The 16,350-nt window shown below is 45.3% G+C and overlaps 1 protein-coding gene across 1 annotated transcript in view; it reads right to left on the bottom strand.

The window, feature by feature from the left end:
- Positions 1-771: 771 nt before the first annotated feature.
- LOC147635886 (plant viral-response family protein) overlaps positions 772-16,350 on the bottom strand; it is a 74,619-nt gene continuing 59,040 nt past the window's right edge. Inside the window, exon 2 of the mRNA XM_086801287.1 lies at positions 772-1,322. Within this exon, the coding sequence (XP_086657413.1) occupies positions 812-1,322 (511 nt within the window). The 3' untranslated portion in view covers positions 772-811. The remainder of the gene's footprint in view (positions 1,323-16,350) is intronic.

Below are 16,350 nucleotides of genomic sequence, written 5' to 3'. Positions count from 1 at the left end.
TCCTTTACAAGTCTTTCGAGTGGGAGAAAAGACCAAACTTAAAGAGTAACAAGCACATTCAAGCCTCAAAAGCAACCCATTCCTATTTTCAACAATGAGAGGAGAATTACATTAAGCTTTCTGTGTTTAAAGCCCAAGTGCATCGAGTAGAAATGAGATGGGTCAAGAGGCCAATAGTTGTAGCTAAAAGCTTCAATCAAGAAGGAACCTTACATTTGACATCTTTAAATAGAAAGGCAGCTTAAAAGAGGGAATTATACAAAGATCTTCACCAACTTTTGAAAAAATCGAACATTAAAGGCAAATGCAAAGAGTGGAAATGAGATGAGCCAAAAGGCTGGTAATTGCTAAAAGTCTTAATCAAGAAGGAACCTTACATTTAAAACGGCAACCTAAAAGAGGGAATCGTACGAAGAGCCTCAATCAAGAGGAAACCGTACTTCCAATAGAAAGACAACTTAAAAGAGAAAGATTGTACGAAGATCTACACCAAGTTATGAAAAGAGATGAGCTTCTCGTAGTAGCTTAGAGCCCAAATCAAGAATGGACGTTACCCTTCAGTAGAAAAGCATCTTCTTAGAAAACCCCGAACAATGTAAAACCAAAATGGGATTTTAAAGATATGGAATCACATGAGCACAACTGCTTAACATCAGCGCACTTGAGGCACAATGAAGGAAGTGAACATATGTAAGGGAAGTAATGATCCATCGCTCTGATGAAAAGGGAAAAGAATGTCTTCAGACCTTAATATGTTAAGAGACTTATCCATTCATTGAAAAAGCTCATTTCTATATATTATTCTGGACTCTTACAAAGGATCATTTTGAGGTCGTAACTCTGTGTTATAAAGGCTAGAACTGAACAACATCAAGTCTTGTTGATGACCACATATTTTTGCTGCCAATCCATAAAAAACGATTACCACAACCAAGAGGCATGCAACTATTAAACTTAGCTGTACATCAGCAAGTGACTGCCCTCGCATCTCAAAATCAGGGGATTCACAAGAAGGTCCATCAGGCTGCTCATGGCAACCAGAGGGCATCCATGGGCCATATAATGTAAAAGCTATCTGGTAAAACCAAAGCCCTTGCAATGTTATCATCATTCCTGAGGCCAAATCTATGGAAAATCTGTTGGGAAGAGCTGCACCGAGTAATGCAAATATGATACAAAGACAAATTAAGAGAACCAACAACTCATGATAACGGCCCTCCAGTCCTGCATGATTTGTGGAGTGGAAGTTGAAAAGAAGGTACTCTGCAGTGAAGGCCATAGCCACAATGATATAAAGAGCTCCATCTGGAAGAGGAAGAAGCCTGGCAAACAACAACGCTTTGCATGTCAGAGTAGCTGATCCAAAACACACATAATAATGCATTGCTTCATCCTCCACCTCACCACACATCAACAAAGTTGCTACCTTCACCTACCCTAATACTCACCCCTGCTCTGTTCAGTAAAAATCAGACACCTCACAAATGCAAGACTGGCTAGCTGTACTCCTAAAAACCTTTCTAAAGTAGAACTGTGTTTGGCTGCAGTTCTTGGGTTGCTTTTTCTCCCATTGCTTGAGAGAATGTACAACTCTAATCACACCCTTAGCCTTGTTAAAATATTGCGTCTCTATTTATGCTGTCGTGGAGTCCTGTCGGCCTGTTTCCTACAGCCGACTGCTTCATGCACGAGTATATAAGAGTTGCTCTCTTTTATTCATTCAATCATTCACTGCCCTATTTGCTGGCTCTTGTATTCTGTAACCTCAAGCTAATAAAGATCTAGTTCTTGCTTGCAATCTCTCTCTCTCATGTTTATTTGCTTCCGCTTGTGCACATTCTTTCATGGTATCATACACCTAGGCGCTCTGGCGGCTGCACACTCTGTTTCTCTCTGTTTTCTGCTTCCCTAGATTCTCCAGGCTGTAGATCCTTCGAACAGTGGCTGCGTTTCTTCTTTCTTAGCTGCATTTTTTGCTCTACAAGCTCTCCAACTGCTGTCAGCCAGCCCCCAGGCTGCGTTTTCTTCTACAGAGGTAAGTGGAGGAGGTCTAGCTGTAGATTCAATAAGTGCATCAGAAAAGTGGCACATCAGCTCTTCTCCCTCCAAGATCCCCTCCATGTTCCGGTAGGAGGTTCCCGGTGGTGTGTTTTTTGGGTTTCTTTTGCTGTCCAGCCTGCATCTTCAGAGGGGGCTATTAGTCCCTAGTTGGATCCTGTGGAAAGGTGCTTGAGAGAGCACGTGGATTGCTTAGCTACAGAGGTTGTTTGAGATGACATAGCTTCTTTGAGGCAGACATGGGTCCCCCCTGCACGAACAAGGAGGACAAGCTCAGTGGTTCAAACTATGATCACTGGAAGCTACAGATGAAGGTCTGGTTCACACACAAGGGACTCTGGGAGATTGTTCAGGGCCACGAACGAAAGCCCGAACGCCCTACCAGCTCTAGGAAGTGGACTCACGACCAGGAGGATGCCTTTCTCGCAGAACTTTCAGCTTGGGAGAATCAAGACTCAAAAGCTCACTCTCCACTTGTACGAGCCATCTCACCAAAGGTCTCCCCCACCGTGCAAACATTGGATTGTGCTGTGCCTCTGTTTGGAGAAAGCTGACAGATCTATATGCACGGGACTCTACAATGCGGTCTGTCAACCTATTGGGTCAGCTCTTTTCCCTGGAGTTTTCAGCAGGGACTTCCATGCAATCATTTGTGATGAAGGTTAAGGTAACTCATGACCAATTAGTGGCAATGGGTACTGCCCTGACCTCTTCTTAGTTAGATGTTCCCCTCCTCATCAGGCTTCCTGCAGATTATGACATGGTTTCCCGAGCTTTGCGGATTCAGATCACAACACATTCCCTCGAGTTTGATGATCTGTGTACTCTCCTCTTGGAAAAGGAATCCACCCTAGTTTCACAGGGGAAATTGAAAGTTTCATCATCTACTGGACCTGATCAGGCACTCTCGATGGTGCAGAAGAAAGTTCAGAGTCGGTGTTACAAGTGTGGGAAGAAAGGCCACCTGTCAAAGGATTGTCAGTCAAAGGACAAAGGCAAAGCTAGGGACAAGGGCAAGTCTTCAAAGAAGGGCAAAGACAAGTCACATGACACTGACACTGACTCGTCTAGTGATAACCCCAGCTCTCCCAAGGCCTTACAGACTGGAGAGAACATGACTGGTGTCCTACTCTGATCCTAAGGGCATCCCCCCGCATGTCGTCTTCCAGAAACGGCCTGTGGGCGGAAGAGGGAGCTTTCAAAAGCTCTCTTATATTAAATCTGGAGCATGGGACCCGTATGTAAGAGTTCCAAGTATAAAGACAGGCAAGTTCACTTGATGGTCCGGATGAGTTCCAGGACCAACCAAGTTTCCTTCATGGTTCGGATGAGTCCCAGAACTATTGGTCAGCAGCAGAGGCTATGGATAGGATGTGTTCCATGTTCATTTGTTCGAGGTTATTGGATGTGATGTGTTCAAAGTTCTATTTTGAGTTTGGGGCCAGGCAGATTTTCTTTTGCTCTTTATAGTGGCATTATGTTTTCTGAAGACAACAAGCTAACATGTGCATTTTCCGAGCTGTACTCAGTACTGGCCATGCTGAGGTGTCCATGGTCACACCTTCGTCATCAGTTTTCTTCGGACTTTTTTACACACTTCAAGATGCAGAGGGAGTGTTAAAATATTGCATCTCTATTTATGCTATCGTGGAGTCATGTCGGCATGTTTCCTCCAGTCGATTGCTTCATCCACAAGTATATAAGAGTTGCTGTAACTTGGTTGAACACAATGCTAATCAATACACTAAAATACACTTACTTGCTCCCATATTTAAGCATAAAAGCTTACCAATAGCAAGTAGAGCCGATGACAGCGGAAGTCTTCACGATGGAAGTCCTTGGAGTGTTGAGATCTTTGATTTGTCGCCTTTCTTCGCGACCAAAGTCTTCAAGAGGATGAAAGGAACCTTGGGAAAGCTTCCCCTATGGTTCAACTTGAGAAAGGTGTAAACCGGCCTGACGGGCGGTGAAACAAACACTCGCACATAAAACACTTCAACACCATTGAGGACCTAGAAAAGGAAAACAAACAAGGGGAGCTAGAGTGCTCCTGCAAACAGTACACGGACACCGATTGGCCCCAAATCGCAGTGGCGCCCCTTGCGGTATTTCTTTAATTGATTAAAAGAGCTTTGATTACAATATAAGGCTGGGAACTCAGCCGTCACAGTAGAACCCTTGAAGCCTGCAAAGAACCTGCATCTGGCTTCTTGTCCACTCGGCATCCACAAACAAGTCCAGCCATTGTTCGCATCGAAAGACTCTCTCATATTGAGTCTGCATACAGAAGCTTTCTTCCATGATCAAGGCTGCCACAACCATCCATAGCCTCTCACACTATGAACAGCATCACACCCTGACACATCCAGTGCTTTTGCATCACAACACAGACTCCCAAACTGTCTCTCAAAAGAGAACTCGTATCACAGCACAGCATACCATACAGTTGACACACCTGTACAAACCCTCTCTACCTTCCAAGGATATTATCCATCTCTGTCATGGATTCCCTGTCCCCTGTCCTATCAGTAGCAAGGCTGTACCAAACATGTGTCCATTCCTCTACCTTCTGCCTGCATGTGACCTATCTCCTGGAGAAACCCAAAAACATGTTTCCTCGTCGAGAAACCTACGACCTGTTTCCACATGAAACCCTTAGGCCTGTTTCCCTTTGAAACTTCTGTCCTGTTTCCATACATCTAGTTACCTGTTCCCTCATGAAACATCTGGCAACATAGAGATGCCCATAACTGAAGGTCCCACTGTTCCTTTCTAGCAGAAAGAAAACAATCTGCTCCATGTGCACGCAGCCATGCGAGCTTGCATCACTCCCATGCCAAGAAACATAACCAAAAGACCTGTACTTGCAGCCAAAAACACAAGCACATAGCTGAATTTGCAACCAAACAAAAACAGCCCATAAACAGTCCTGTTTCCACCCTCTGAACTGCCAAACCCTTCCTCTCACAAAGGGCTAGAGAGAACCACTCTGGAACAGTCTTGAGCCAGTGAAAAGAGAGACTCCGAAAGACATCACCTGCAGTCCCACTTGCTCACAAAGAAAGAGAGACTTACAGTCTTTATGTCGCTTTCCACAAGGAAGAAAAGACTCGAGGAAAAGCCCCGAACTGTCTTGTCCTCTTGTCTTGCAGCCGGAAGAGGGAGAATACTTGTGAGAGAACCTGCTGTCCAGCCTTGTGTTCCCTTCTCACAACTCACACTTCCCAACTGACAACCTTCTTCTTGCCAAAAGCAAAGGAGAGAGAAAAGAAAGAACCTGCTGGCGCCTGTACCTTCTGCAATTCAGCAACCAACTAGCTCTTCAAGAACTAAAGAGAGAGAGAGACAGAGAGAGAGGAAAGAGTCTTGAATCTCTGTTCTGTAGCACAGCCAGCAATCAGCCTTTGACTTTTCCCCCATGAAACCAGTCGCCTGTATCTACAGCAGCAGCCAGTCAAGGAAGCTTAGCCCATACACAAATTCTTCCAAAAACAGAGGTGCAGCCAGATGCACAGACCCCTGTGGTTGTGTTACCGGGCCTGTACTCAACGCTGCCCACCCTGTGATCAGTGCAGCCTGCCTGTATGAGCTTTTCTCCCATGCTTGCAATCAGCCGCCTGTTTTCAGAAAAGTCTCCCCTCTCCCTTGCGCTGCCCGCCAGCCTTCCTTTTCCCAAAAAGCTCACACGTGGCCCCAAAATAGCATAAGGGCCACGATTTCCCCTAAAAAAGGGTTCTTATAATTTTAAAGGTTTTTAAACCTTTGTCCCCTCCAAAACCCTTTGTCCCCATGGGTTATGAGAGACTTTAATCACTTGGCCCCCTTCACACTTGGGGTTGTCCACATATGGGTTTACTTTTTGACTCCAACCTGATGCCGTTCACACTGTCCACCATGTCCCCGTGCACACCTGCATCTTGTCCAGAGAAAAACACAGGGTCGTGACATACCCCCCTCTTGAAAAATGGCAAGCGTCCTCGATTGCACTCAATGGCATAGTAAAGCATCTCATGAGCAAAGACACCCCATATGGCAAAAACAATGGCCTTCCAATGCATCTAGGTGATAAAAACAATCATCCTGCACAATAAGCCACACTGTCACGCCAAAGTGACAAACACCTCTTGCTTGTTCCTTCATAACCTACAGCAAAAGACTAAAACCAAATGGAAAATGTTAACTGTGTTAGCCAAAAACAAAACCATGCATCATTCTACATATGGCACACATATGCATGACACACACATGCATTCCCAAACAATATGCTCCTCAAAATGCTCTACCTACGCCAAAGTAACAGTCTAAGGGCTGCTCGCAAGCCTTACGCCCATGGGCATCCCGCAGGACCCACGACTGAAGGTAAAACATGAGCATATGCAAGCACTCAATGCATCCAAACACTACATCCACTAAGTACTTTCCCACATGTCTCATGGCCATCCCGCAGGAGTCACACCGATGAACATAATAAAGCACTTGATGTATCATACCAACATACATGCAGCACTCAACACAATGCAGAGTATTTCCCAATGTATTCTCAATGATACCAGGATCCAATGGCACCAGAATACAAAAATACCTCTACCTCAAAAAGTGAATGCATACATGCACAAACAGAGTTCGATCCATATTTCCATGAACCAAACCAACTCTAGGACTGCGCGCAAGACTTATGTCCTCCATAGAGTTAGCCATAGTTGCAGTTATAGTTCAAGGTGTGCGCGACTGTGAACCATACTCAACCACCATCTCCTGTGACTAGTACACAATATCATAGAAGTCCCATAAGCAGATGTACTGTCAGCCTCAGTACCTTCGAGTGAATACAAAGATGTCACCAAGCGACTCCTAGATAACAAATGAGCCTGTCTTGAACAAGGGAGCGGAGGTGCTACCCCCCTCTTGAGCATCAGGCAATGCTCCAGACCTATGCTCTGCTGAACCTGAATGAGCCGTAACAAGAGTCGACTCCAACTCATAGGCATCAAGATAAAGCTGCAACTCCTGAGGTGAATCTGCTAAGTCACCCTCCTCCATCCACTTCGCATCCATCAGTGAACCTCCTCCATCCACTTCGTATCCATCAGTGAACAGCTCTTGAACTTCACAGGATAGCGACGGGAAACCTTACCCTGTACCTTTCTTTCCTTATGTGCCAGTATATGCTCAGGAATAAGAACTTCGTCAAGTTCCTCCACTTACATCTGAGCTTCATCTGATACATCCTCAGGCACCCAAAACCTGCTTGCACTCCACCCAAGTGATAAGCACAAGTCCTCCATGAAGCATAGTAGATCACCGCTGCTAAACATAGAAAGAAACTGTCTTCCGAACCCATGAAGCCTCCGTGAAGATACCACCGGTGACAAACTGTCGAAAGCCATAGCCTTCAACGCATCTCCTGCACCATAACACTTCAACTGTTTCTTGTTCCTGGCCGACTACTTCTTGTCCTTGGTGTCTTTTCTCCTGAGCTTCATCTTCAGCTCTTGCTCTTCACCTCATATAGGCAAACACACAAAATCCTGTACTGTGTCCTGCACTTCCTTTTCACTTTCCTCATGTTGAAGCTTTTGATGTGACTCTCATGAGACAACCACGAGCTCGCCCCCTTAGGAAAGTTGGTGATTGTCCCGACCAAAGCAACCACGGACTCGCCTCCTTGAGAAAGTCGACGATGTGTCCCGGCAACGGAACCTTGTAAACCGGCCTGACGGGCGGTGAAAAAAACACTCGCACATAAAACACTTCAACACCATTGAGGACCTAGAAAAGGAAAACAAACAAGGGGAGCTAGAGTGCTCCTGCAAACAGTACACGGACACCGATTGGCCCCAAATCGCAGTGGCGCCCCTTGCGGTATTTCTTTAATTGATTAAAAGAGCTTTGCTTACAATATAAGGCTGGGAACTCAACCGTCACAGTAGAACCCTTGAAGCCTGCAAAGAACCTGCATCTAGCTTCTTGTCCACTCGGCATCCACAAACAAGTCCAGCCATTGTTCGCATCGAAAGACTCTCTCATATTGAGTCTGCATACAAAAGCTTTCTCCCATGATCAAGGCTGCCACAACCATCCATAGCCTCTCACACTATGAACAGCATCACACCCTGACACATCCAGTGCTTCTGCATCACAACACAGACTCCCAAACTGTCTCTCAAAAGAGAACTCGTATCACAGCACAGCATACCATACAGTTGACACACCTGTACAAACCCTCTCTACCTTCCAAGGGTACTACTATCCATCTCTATCATGGATTCCCTGTCCCCTGTCCTATCAGTAGCAAGGCTGTACCAAACATGTGTCCATTCCTGTACCTTCTGCCTGCATGTGACCTATCTCCTGGAGAAACCCAAAAACATGTTTCCTCGTCGAGAAACCTACGACCTGTTTCCACATGAAACCCTTAGGCCTGTTTCCCTTTGAAACTTCTGTCCTGTTTCCATACATCTAGTTACCTGTTCCCTCATGAAACATCTGGCAACATAGAGATGCCCATAACTGAAGGTCCCACTGTTCCTTTCTAGCAGGAAGAAAACAATCTGCTCCATGTGCACGCAGCCATGCGAGCTTGCATCACTCCCATGCCAAGAAACATAACCAAAAGACCTGTACTTGCAGCCAAAAACACAAGCACATAGCTGAATTTGCAACCAAACAAAAACAGCCCATAAACAGTCCTGTTTCCACCCTCTGAACTGCCAAACCCTTCCTCTCACAAAGGGCTAGAGAGAACCACTCTGGAACAGTCTTGAGCCAGTGAAAAGAGAGACTCCGAAAGACATCACCTGCAGTCCCACTTGCTCACAAAGAAAGAGAGACTTACAGTCTTTATGTCGCTTTCCACAAGGAAGAAAAGACTCGAGGAAAAGCCCCGAACTGTCTTGTCCTCTTGTCTTGCAGCCGGAAGAGGGAGAATACTTGTGAGAGAACCTGCTGTCCAGCCTTGTGTTCCCTTCTCACAACTCACACTTCCCAACTGACAACCTTCTTCTTGCCAAAAGCAAAGGAGAGAGAAAAGAAAGAACCTGCTGGCGCCTGTACCTTCTGCAATTCAGCAACCAACTAGCTCTTCAAGAACTAAAGAGAGAGAGACAGAGAGAGAGGAAAGAGTCTTGAATCTCTGTTCTGTAGCACAGCCAGCAATCAGCCTTTGACTTTTCTCCCATGAAACCAATCGCCTGTATCTACAGCAGCAGCCAGTCAAGGAAGCTTAGCCCATACACAAATTCTTCCAAAAACAGAGGTGCAGCCAGATGCACAGACCCCTGTGGTTGTGTTACCGGGCCTGTACTCAACGCTGCCCACCCTGTGATCAGTGCAGCCTGCCTGTATGAGCTTTTCTCCCATGCTTGCAATCAGCCGCCTGTTTTCAGAAAAGTCTCCCCTCTCCCTTGCGCTGCCCGCCAGCCTTCCTTTTCCCAAAAAGCTCACACGTGGCCCCAAAATAGCATAAGGGCCACGATTTCCCCTAAAAAAGGGTTCTTATAATTTTAAAGGTTTTTAAACCTTTGTCCCCTCCAAAACCCTTTGTCCCCATGGGTTATGAGAGACTTTAATCACTTGGCCCCCTTCACACTTGGGGTTGTCCACATATGGGTTTACTTTTTGACTCCAACCTGATGCCGTTCACACTGTCCACCATGTCCCCGTGCACACCTGCATCTTGTCCAGAGAAAAACACAGGGTCGTGACAGAAAGGAGAGCTGAAATTAGGGTTTTCAGCAAAAAGACCAGAAATTACAGCAATAAAGATAGCTGTTTTGCTGAATTTCAGTCATTGCGAGTGTATAGGAGAGTGATTAGTATCCGGAAACACTCTAGGAAGCTTGAAAATCACCTTAGCAAGCTTGGAAATGGAGTTGGGAAGGAGAATATGCAGAAAATGCAGCCCAACAGCCCTCATGAAGGAGGCGCCAAACTCTAGAGAGAGGAAGAGGAGCGAGGTGGTGAGTTGTCCAGTGTAGGTGGCAGGCAGGTGCTTTGTGGAGCAAGCTAGAGTGGACACATGGCTGGTTACTCCCTTTGTACAAAGGGGATAAGGTCTGGGCGGTGGACATTGGTTATGTCCACCGCGGGACATCAGTGTGTGTGAACACCGGGCTGGTCATAATTTATAAGTGAGTTCTGGTCGCCCAAAACTTAATGAAGTGTGTACACACTCACTTATAAATTAGTGCTAACTCCTAAGGCCAAGTTTATGACCAATACTTACCACCTGTCAGATGCCACATAACCATGTCAGCAGACAGTTTCACACGCACGGTTCGCGGGCAGGCGTCTCCTTACCCAGAACTACACATTGGTCAAGCAAGCATGAAAACAGCATGCAATTTCAATTGCAAGCAAGCACATAAAGATGCTATGCAATGCAGCATTGGTATGGACAATCCCCGTTCATGAGACTATATCAAAATAGACGTGCTCGAGGCAAGTGAACGAGGTACCAGACCCAATGGAACACCAATCCACCAAGCATTTCCGGACATGTACACGGAGGCACAAGTCCCAACGGAAAGCGAAATCTACAGTATCACATGAGTGGCATCAATCCCCGGCATAAACAACTGCCATGGACACCAGTCCAATGTACATACATGATAAGAAAGCACGGGTAGACCAATTGGGTGGCCAAATGGTGACATCCCCCCCGGCTTCTAAACAGTTGTCCGCAACTGAAAAGCATCCAAATATGTCTGAAGCACATGCGGGTAATCTTTAAAGAACTCTTCATCTACCCATTTAGCATCAATGGGAAGATAGTTCCTAAACTTCACAAGGTAACGCCTCACAACTTTGTCTACACAGCAAGCTTGCGTTCCTTGTGATACACAATCTGCTCTGACTGCAAGATCTCCTCAAGCTCATCCACTTCTGGTGGATCCTCAATGACCATTTCACTGGGCTCCGGCCCTACATACTTGCGAAAGAGACTCACATGAAAAGCATTGTGTATGTGCCAATGACTAGGTAATGCCAATCTGAAAGCCACTTCATTGATGTTCTCGATCACTCGAAAAGGCCCATAGTCACTTTGCCCATCTGTTTGACTTTAGAAGTCCAATTTGGTACCCATATTATCAAATAAGGCCCGCCAAAAGAGACTTGTAGTCCTGGGATCTCTATCCCCCACAATGGACTTTAGCATTCCATGATGTTTGAACGCTTGTGCAAGATATATTTTAACCATATGCTCAGCTTTGATGGTTTTTTTGACTGGCAAGAAATGAGTTTGCGTGCTAAACCTATCCACAATTGTCCAAATTGCATCATTACCCTGTTGGATACATGGCAAGTCCATAATGAACTCCATTGTAATACTTTCCCATGGCTACGTGGGAATAGGCAATGGCTGAAGCAAACCAGGTGCCTTCTCCCTATCAAATTTAACTTTTTGACAGGTGATACATGCACGTACATGTGCCTCTATGTCCTTCCGCATTCTTGGCCAAAAGAAATACCGCTCAATCATGTGCGTAGTAGGCATTATGCCTCTATGACCAGCATATGGACGAGCATGGCACTCATCCAAAACCTTTTGCCTCATGTCAAACACCACACATAGGCAATTATCTTTCATGAGATAACCCTCTTTGATCACATATGAGGCATGTGCATGACCAGCCATCAAATCAGCCCAAATAGTGGCAAAATCAGCATCCGTATGATACAAATCACGCATGGTATACAAGTCCTTATGAGAGGAAACCGAGATAGCTGCTACATACGGCTTTCGTGACAACGCATCGGCCACTACATTCTTCTTTCCCGGGGTGTGCAAGATCTAAAAATGAAACATAGAGAGGAAATTGGCCATCCTCATATGCTTCTCTAACAACTTAGTTTGAGTAAGAAAATACATCAAACTGTAACTCGCGGCGGCGGTGCCCGGGGGACTAGGGCCTTTGACACACTTGTTGATACCATCAATGCATATTAAAACATTGAAACATGGCCACAGCCTTAACACATATCCATCATCACTTTGCATAAAACATAAAGCTGGACAAAACATCCACAAATGCTGCAAATGGAGCTTGCACGAGTGACACTGCATAGAGGCCGGAATGGGCCGACCCCCCCCCTTGGAGTATTTTATTACCCAAGGAGAATAATATCATGTACAAGCTTTGAGGGCCTTACTCTCCCCACGGGAGATGCCGGATCATCCACATACAAATGCCATAACACAGCCCAACACAAGGCTACCAAGCCGGAACATAGGCTGTAGAAATGCCGAGCCAACAATATAATCCATATATCTCCATGTGGGTACTGATTCTTCCCCCAAAAACCACGGGTCTTCATGCAATAGAGAGGGTACAGCAAGTACAACTCTCCATTCAGCTGGTATAGCAGGTACAGTGGCTGGTACAGCCGGTACGGTGGTTGGTATAGCAGGTACAACAAGTACAAAAGCTGGTACAGCCGGTACAATGGGTGGTATAGCAAGTACAAAAGCTGGTACAACCAGTACAAGGGCTGGTGCAACAAGTACAATGGTTGGTACAGCCGATACGATGGCTGGTACAACAAGTACAGCAAGTACAAAAGCTGCTACAGCCGGTACAATGGGTGGTATAGCAAGTACAGAAGCTGGTACAGCCAGTACAAGGGCTGGTACAGCTTGTACAAGTACAAATGCTGGTACAACAAGTACAATGGCTAAAAATCATAATAAATGATTAAATACCCTTGCCTTCAGTATTTCTTCGCGATGGAAGCCTCCAAAACAGTCCCCAACAGCCGGTATTCTTCATGGGCAGCCTTCAAGAGAGAGAGAAAGAGAGTAGCCATCATTAGGGAAACCTTCAACGGTGGTAGAGGCTAGTGTGCAGCAAGAGAGCCTCTATTAATGAAGAGAGAGGGCTCCAATTTATAGATTTGGGCCTCCCATGAGCTAAAATGGCAAGAGAAGGCTACATTGACAAGTGGAGAGCCACACAATAGCTGAAGTGACAAGTGTGAGGCCACTTGTCTCACTTTGATCCATTTTCTAACAAGTGTCAGGCCACTTGTCTCACTTTGGTCCACCTCCTTGCCACATGTCCCAATCTAAGAGATGGGTCCTTCCATAAACTTTATCTCTAAAAATATCCCAACTGGTAGACATTCTGTCATAGACACTTTGCCAACTCTTGGTATCTGCTCAATTCCAGATGTAATGACGCGAACAGAATTTCCATCGGAGTCGGGCCAAAAATAGCAACTCTCCTAAATTTTAGGAGTGTGGTCCTTTGTATTCTAGGATAATCCCCCATTCCCAAAGCTTGTACTTTCCAAATATTTAAACATCCTGGAGTCCACCAGATCCCTTTCAGACTGGGAAATGTCCAGGCTGGTGACATCCTCCCCAGCTTCTTAAAAGTTGTCCGCAACTTTAAGCTTCAAGCCATATATGCAAGATATAATCATGTCCCATTGATTGGGCGAGACGAGACAGTCTCAAAAATCCAATATAACTTAAGAATCCATGTCCCAAAGAAATGGGCGAGACTAAACAAGTCTCCATAATACCAATATCAAAATCATGTCCCAAGATAAATGGGTGAGACAAAAACAGTCCCATAAGTCCAGATATCATAATCATGTCCCAAGATAAATGGGCGAGACAAAACAGTCCCATAAGTCCAGATATCATAATCCATGTCCCAAGTAAATGGACGAGACAAAACAGTCCCATAAGTCCAGATATCATAATCCATGTCCCAAGTAAATGGGCGAGACAAAATAAGTCTCCTGCCAACAAGACATCGGTCCACATGACCCCTGGCATAGACATAAGTCCCGTCATGTCCACTTTACCACTTGCACTCCGTGTTGGTACTCTGACCACACACCTTGGATGAGAGGTGGGCTTACAAGAGACACACAATGAGCCGGAACGGCCGACCCCTCCCTTGAGTAAATTGTATTACTATTGGAGAAATTCAATACATAGCTTCACGGGCATCCATTGCCAAATCCTCCATGCCAATGCATATGAAATTCAGCATTTAGAAAACAATGGTATGTCGATGTAGATCACCAAGGAGCTGCCTTGACGCCCGGCCCGACTTCAGTGCCCATATTCTCTACCATTGGCTCTATGTTCTACCAAGCAAGGTAGCAACATCTTGAAGAGCACTTAGGACAAGAGAAATACTACACAGGGCGGCTAAACAAGGAGTCCTGAAAACAATCACTCGTCGCAGGCATAGATAACTTGGTGTTCCATACGCATTTCTGCTACACATAGTTTATAGGCATTTCGGCCACCAACTCACACTACCCTCTCAAGTGCCCATGTTCCCTTCCATCTGCTCTCTATTGTTTTACCCACACATGGTAGAAACAATCTTCAAGAGAGCACGTAGGACAAGAGAACACTACACAGGGTATGTTGTGCTTGTCACTACCCTTTGAAATGCCCCTGTTCCCTTCCATCTGCTCTCTATTGTTCCACCCACACATGGTAGAAACAATCTTCAAGAGAGCACGTAGGACAAGAGAACACTACACAGGGTATGTGAATCATGAGTTCCATAAGTCCAATGCATCCCAAATAAAGGGAGCCAAAAAGAATAATCCATCCCAGTAAAAGGGAGCCATAAACATAATCCATAAACCTGAGGATGGATGCAAAGTCCTAGAAAAGAAGTCCAGGAATCCATAGACCTAGATACCATAATCCTTGTATACCATAACTCTTACCACATACTCCGTGCTAACCACACACCTTGGAGTAGAGGTGGACTTTATCCATAAAAGCATCATATCCATGAGATAACCAAAGATTTCTTCTCTATAAACTCGCACAGATTCGTCCATAGAAATTGCTTGTGAAGCCCAATATCTATATAAATCTCGTCCAAGAAAGAAATCTCCATAGATATATTCCATCCCAATAAAGGGAGCCATGAAAAGAATTCATCCCATTAAAGGGAGCCATAAACAATGTTTCCCTGAAACCATCTCAAGGCAAACAACAACACCTTTCTCCTTGCATAGCTATACAAGGGTTAGTGAACATCAAAAACACTTCATAGTAAATAGCCAAAGCACCAACTTTGCAAACTCAAAGTATACTTAGCTTTTCTTTGCCAGGTTGGTCATGAAGCCAAAAGAAATATCTCGTCACCATATCCTTAAGATATCCTGAGATATATCTCCATATAGCTTGCCTGTAAGCTTGATAATATAATCCACAATATCCATATGGAAAGAGTGCTAAACGTGTGCACATAAAGCCAACTTCACACTTCCACGATAAAATTTTGTGAATTCATAAATCCTTAGATCAACAAGCTGTCTACTGCTCATGCTCTTGCTTCATAAGCTATGAAGCGGCTAGCCATGCTTAACAGCAATGATGGTAAGTGTGGTCCCCACTTGAGATCTTTTCTCTTCCTTATTGATAGAAGGAAGCCTCCGCTTCCAAGAAAGCCTATGCTCTGATACCAATGTAACTCGCGGCGGCGGTGCCCGGGGGACTAGGGCCTTTGACACACTTGTTGATACCATCAATGCATATTAAAACATTTAAACATGGCCACAGCCTTAACACATATCCATCATCACTTTGCATAAAACTAAAGCTGGACAAAACATCCACAAATGCTGCAAATGGAGCTTGCACGAGTGACACTGCATAGAGGCCGGAATGGGCCGACCCCCCCCCCTTGGAGTATTTTATTACCCAAGGAGAATAATATCATGTACAAGCTTTGAGGGCCTTACTCTCCCCACGGGAGATGCCGGATCATCCACATACAAATGCCATAACACAGCCCAACACAAGGCTACCAAGCCGGAACATAGGCTGTAGAAATGCCGAGCCAACAATATAATCCATATACCTCCATGTGGGTACTGATTCTTCCCCCAAAAACCACGGGTCTTCATGCAATAGAGAGGGTACAGCAAGTACAACTCTCCATTCAGCTGGTACAATAGGTACAGTGGCTGGTACAGCCGGTACGGTGGCTGGTACAGCAGGTACAGCAAGTACAACAAGTACAGAAGCTGGTACAGCCGGTACAATGGGTGGTATAGCAAGTACAAAAGTTGGTACAGCCAGTACAAGGGCTGGTACAGCAAGTACAGTGGTTGGTACAACCGGTACGATGGCTGGTACAGCAAGTATAGAAGTTGATACAGTCGGTACAATGGGTGGTATAGCAAGTACAGAAGCTGGTACAGCCAGTACAGGGGCTGGTACAGCTTGTACAACAAGTACAAATGCTGGTACAACAAGTACAATGGCTAGAAATCATAATAAATGATTAAATACCCTTGCCTTCA

The sequence above is a fragment of the Cibotium barometz genome, chromosome 8 (genome assembly GCF_041138505.1).
Source record: "Cibotium barometz isolate CiBa-2024 chromosome 8, ASM4113850v1, whole genome shotgun sequence".
Taxonomy (NCBI): domain Eukaryota; kingdom Viridiplantae; phylum Streptophyta; class Polypodiopsida; order Cyatheales; family Cibotiaceae; genus Cibotium; species Cibotium barometz.
The sequence above is the reverse complement of the archived record's forward strand: the minus strand, read 5'-3'. Positions and strand labels throughout refer to the sequence as shown.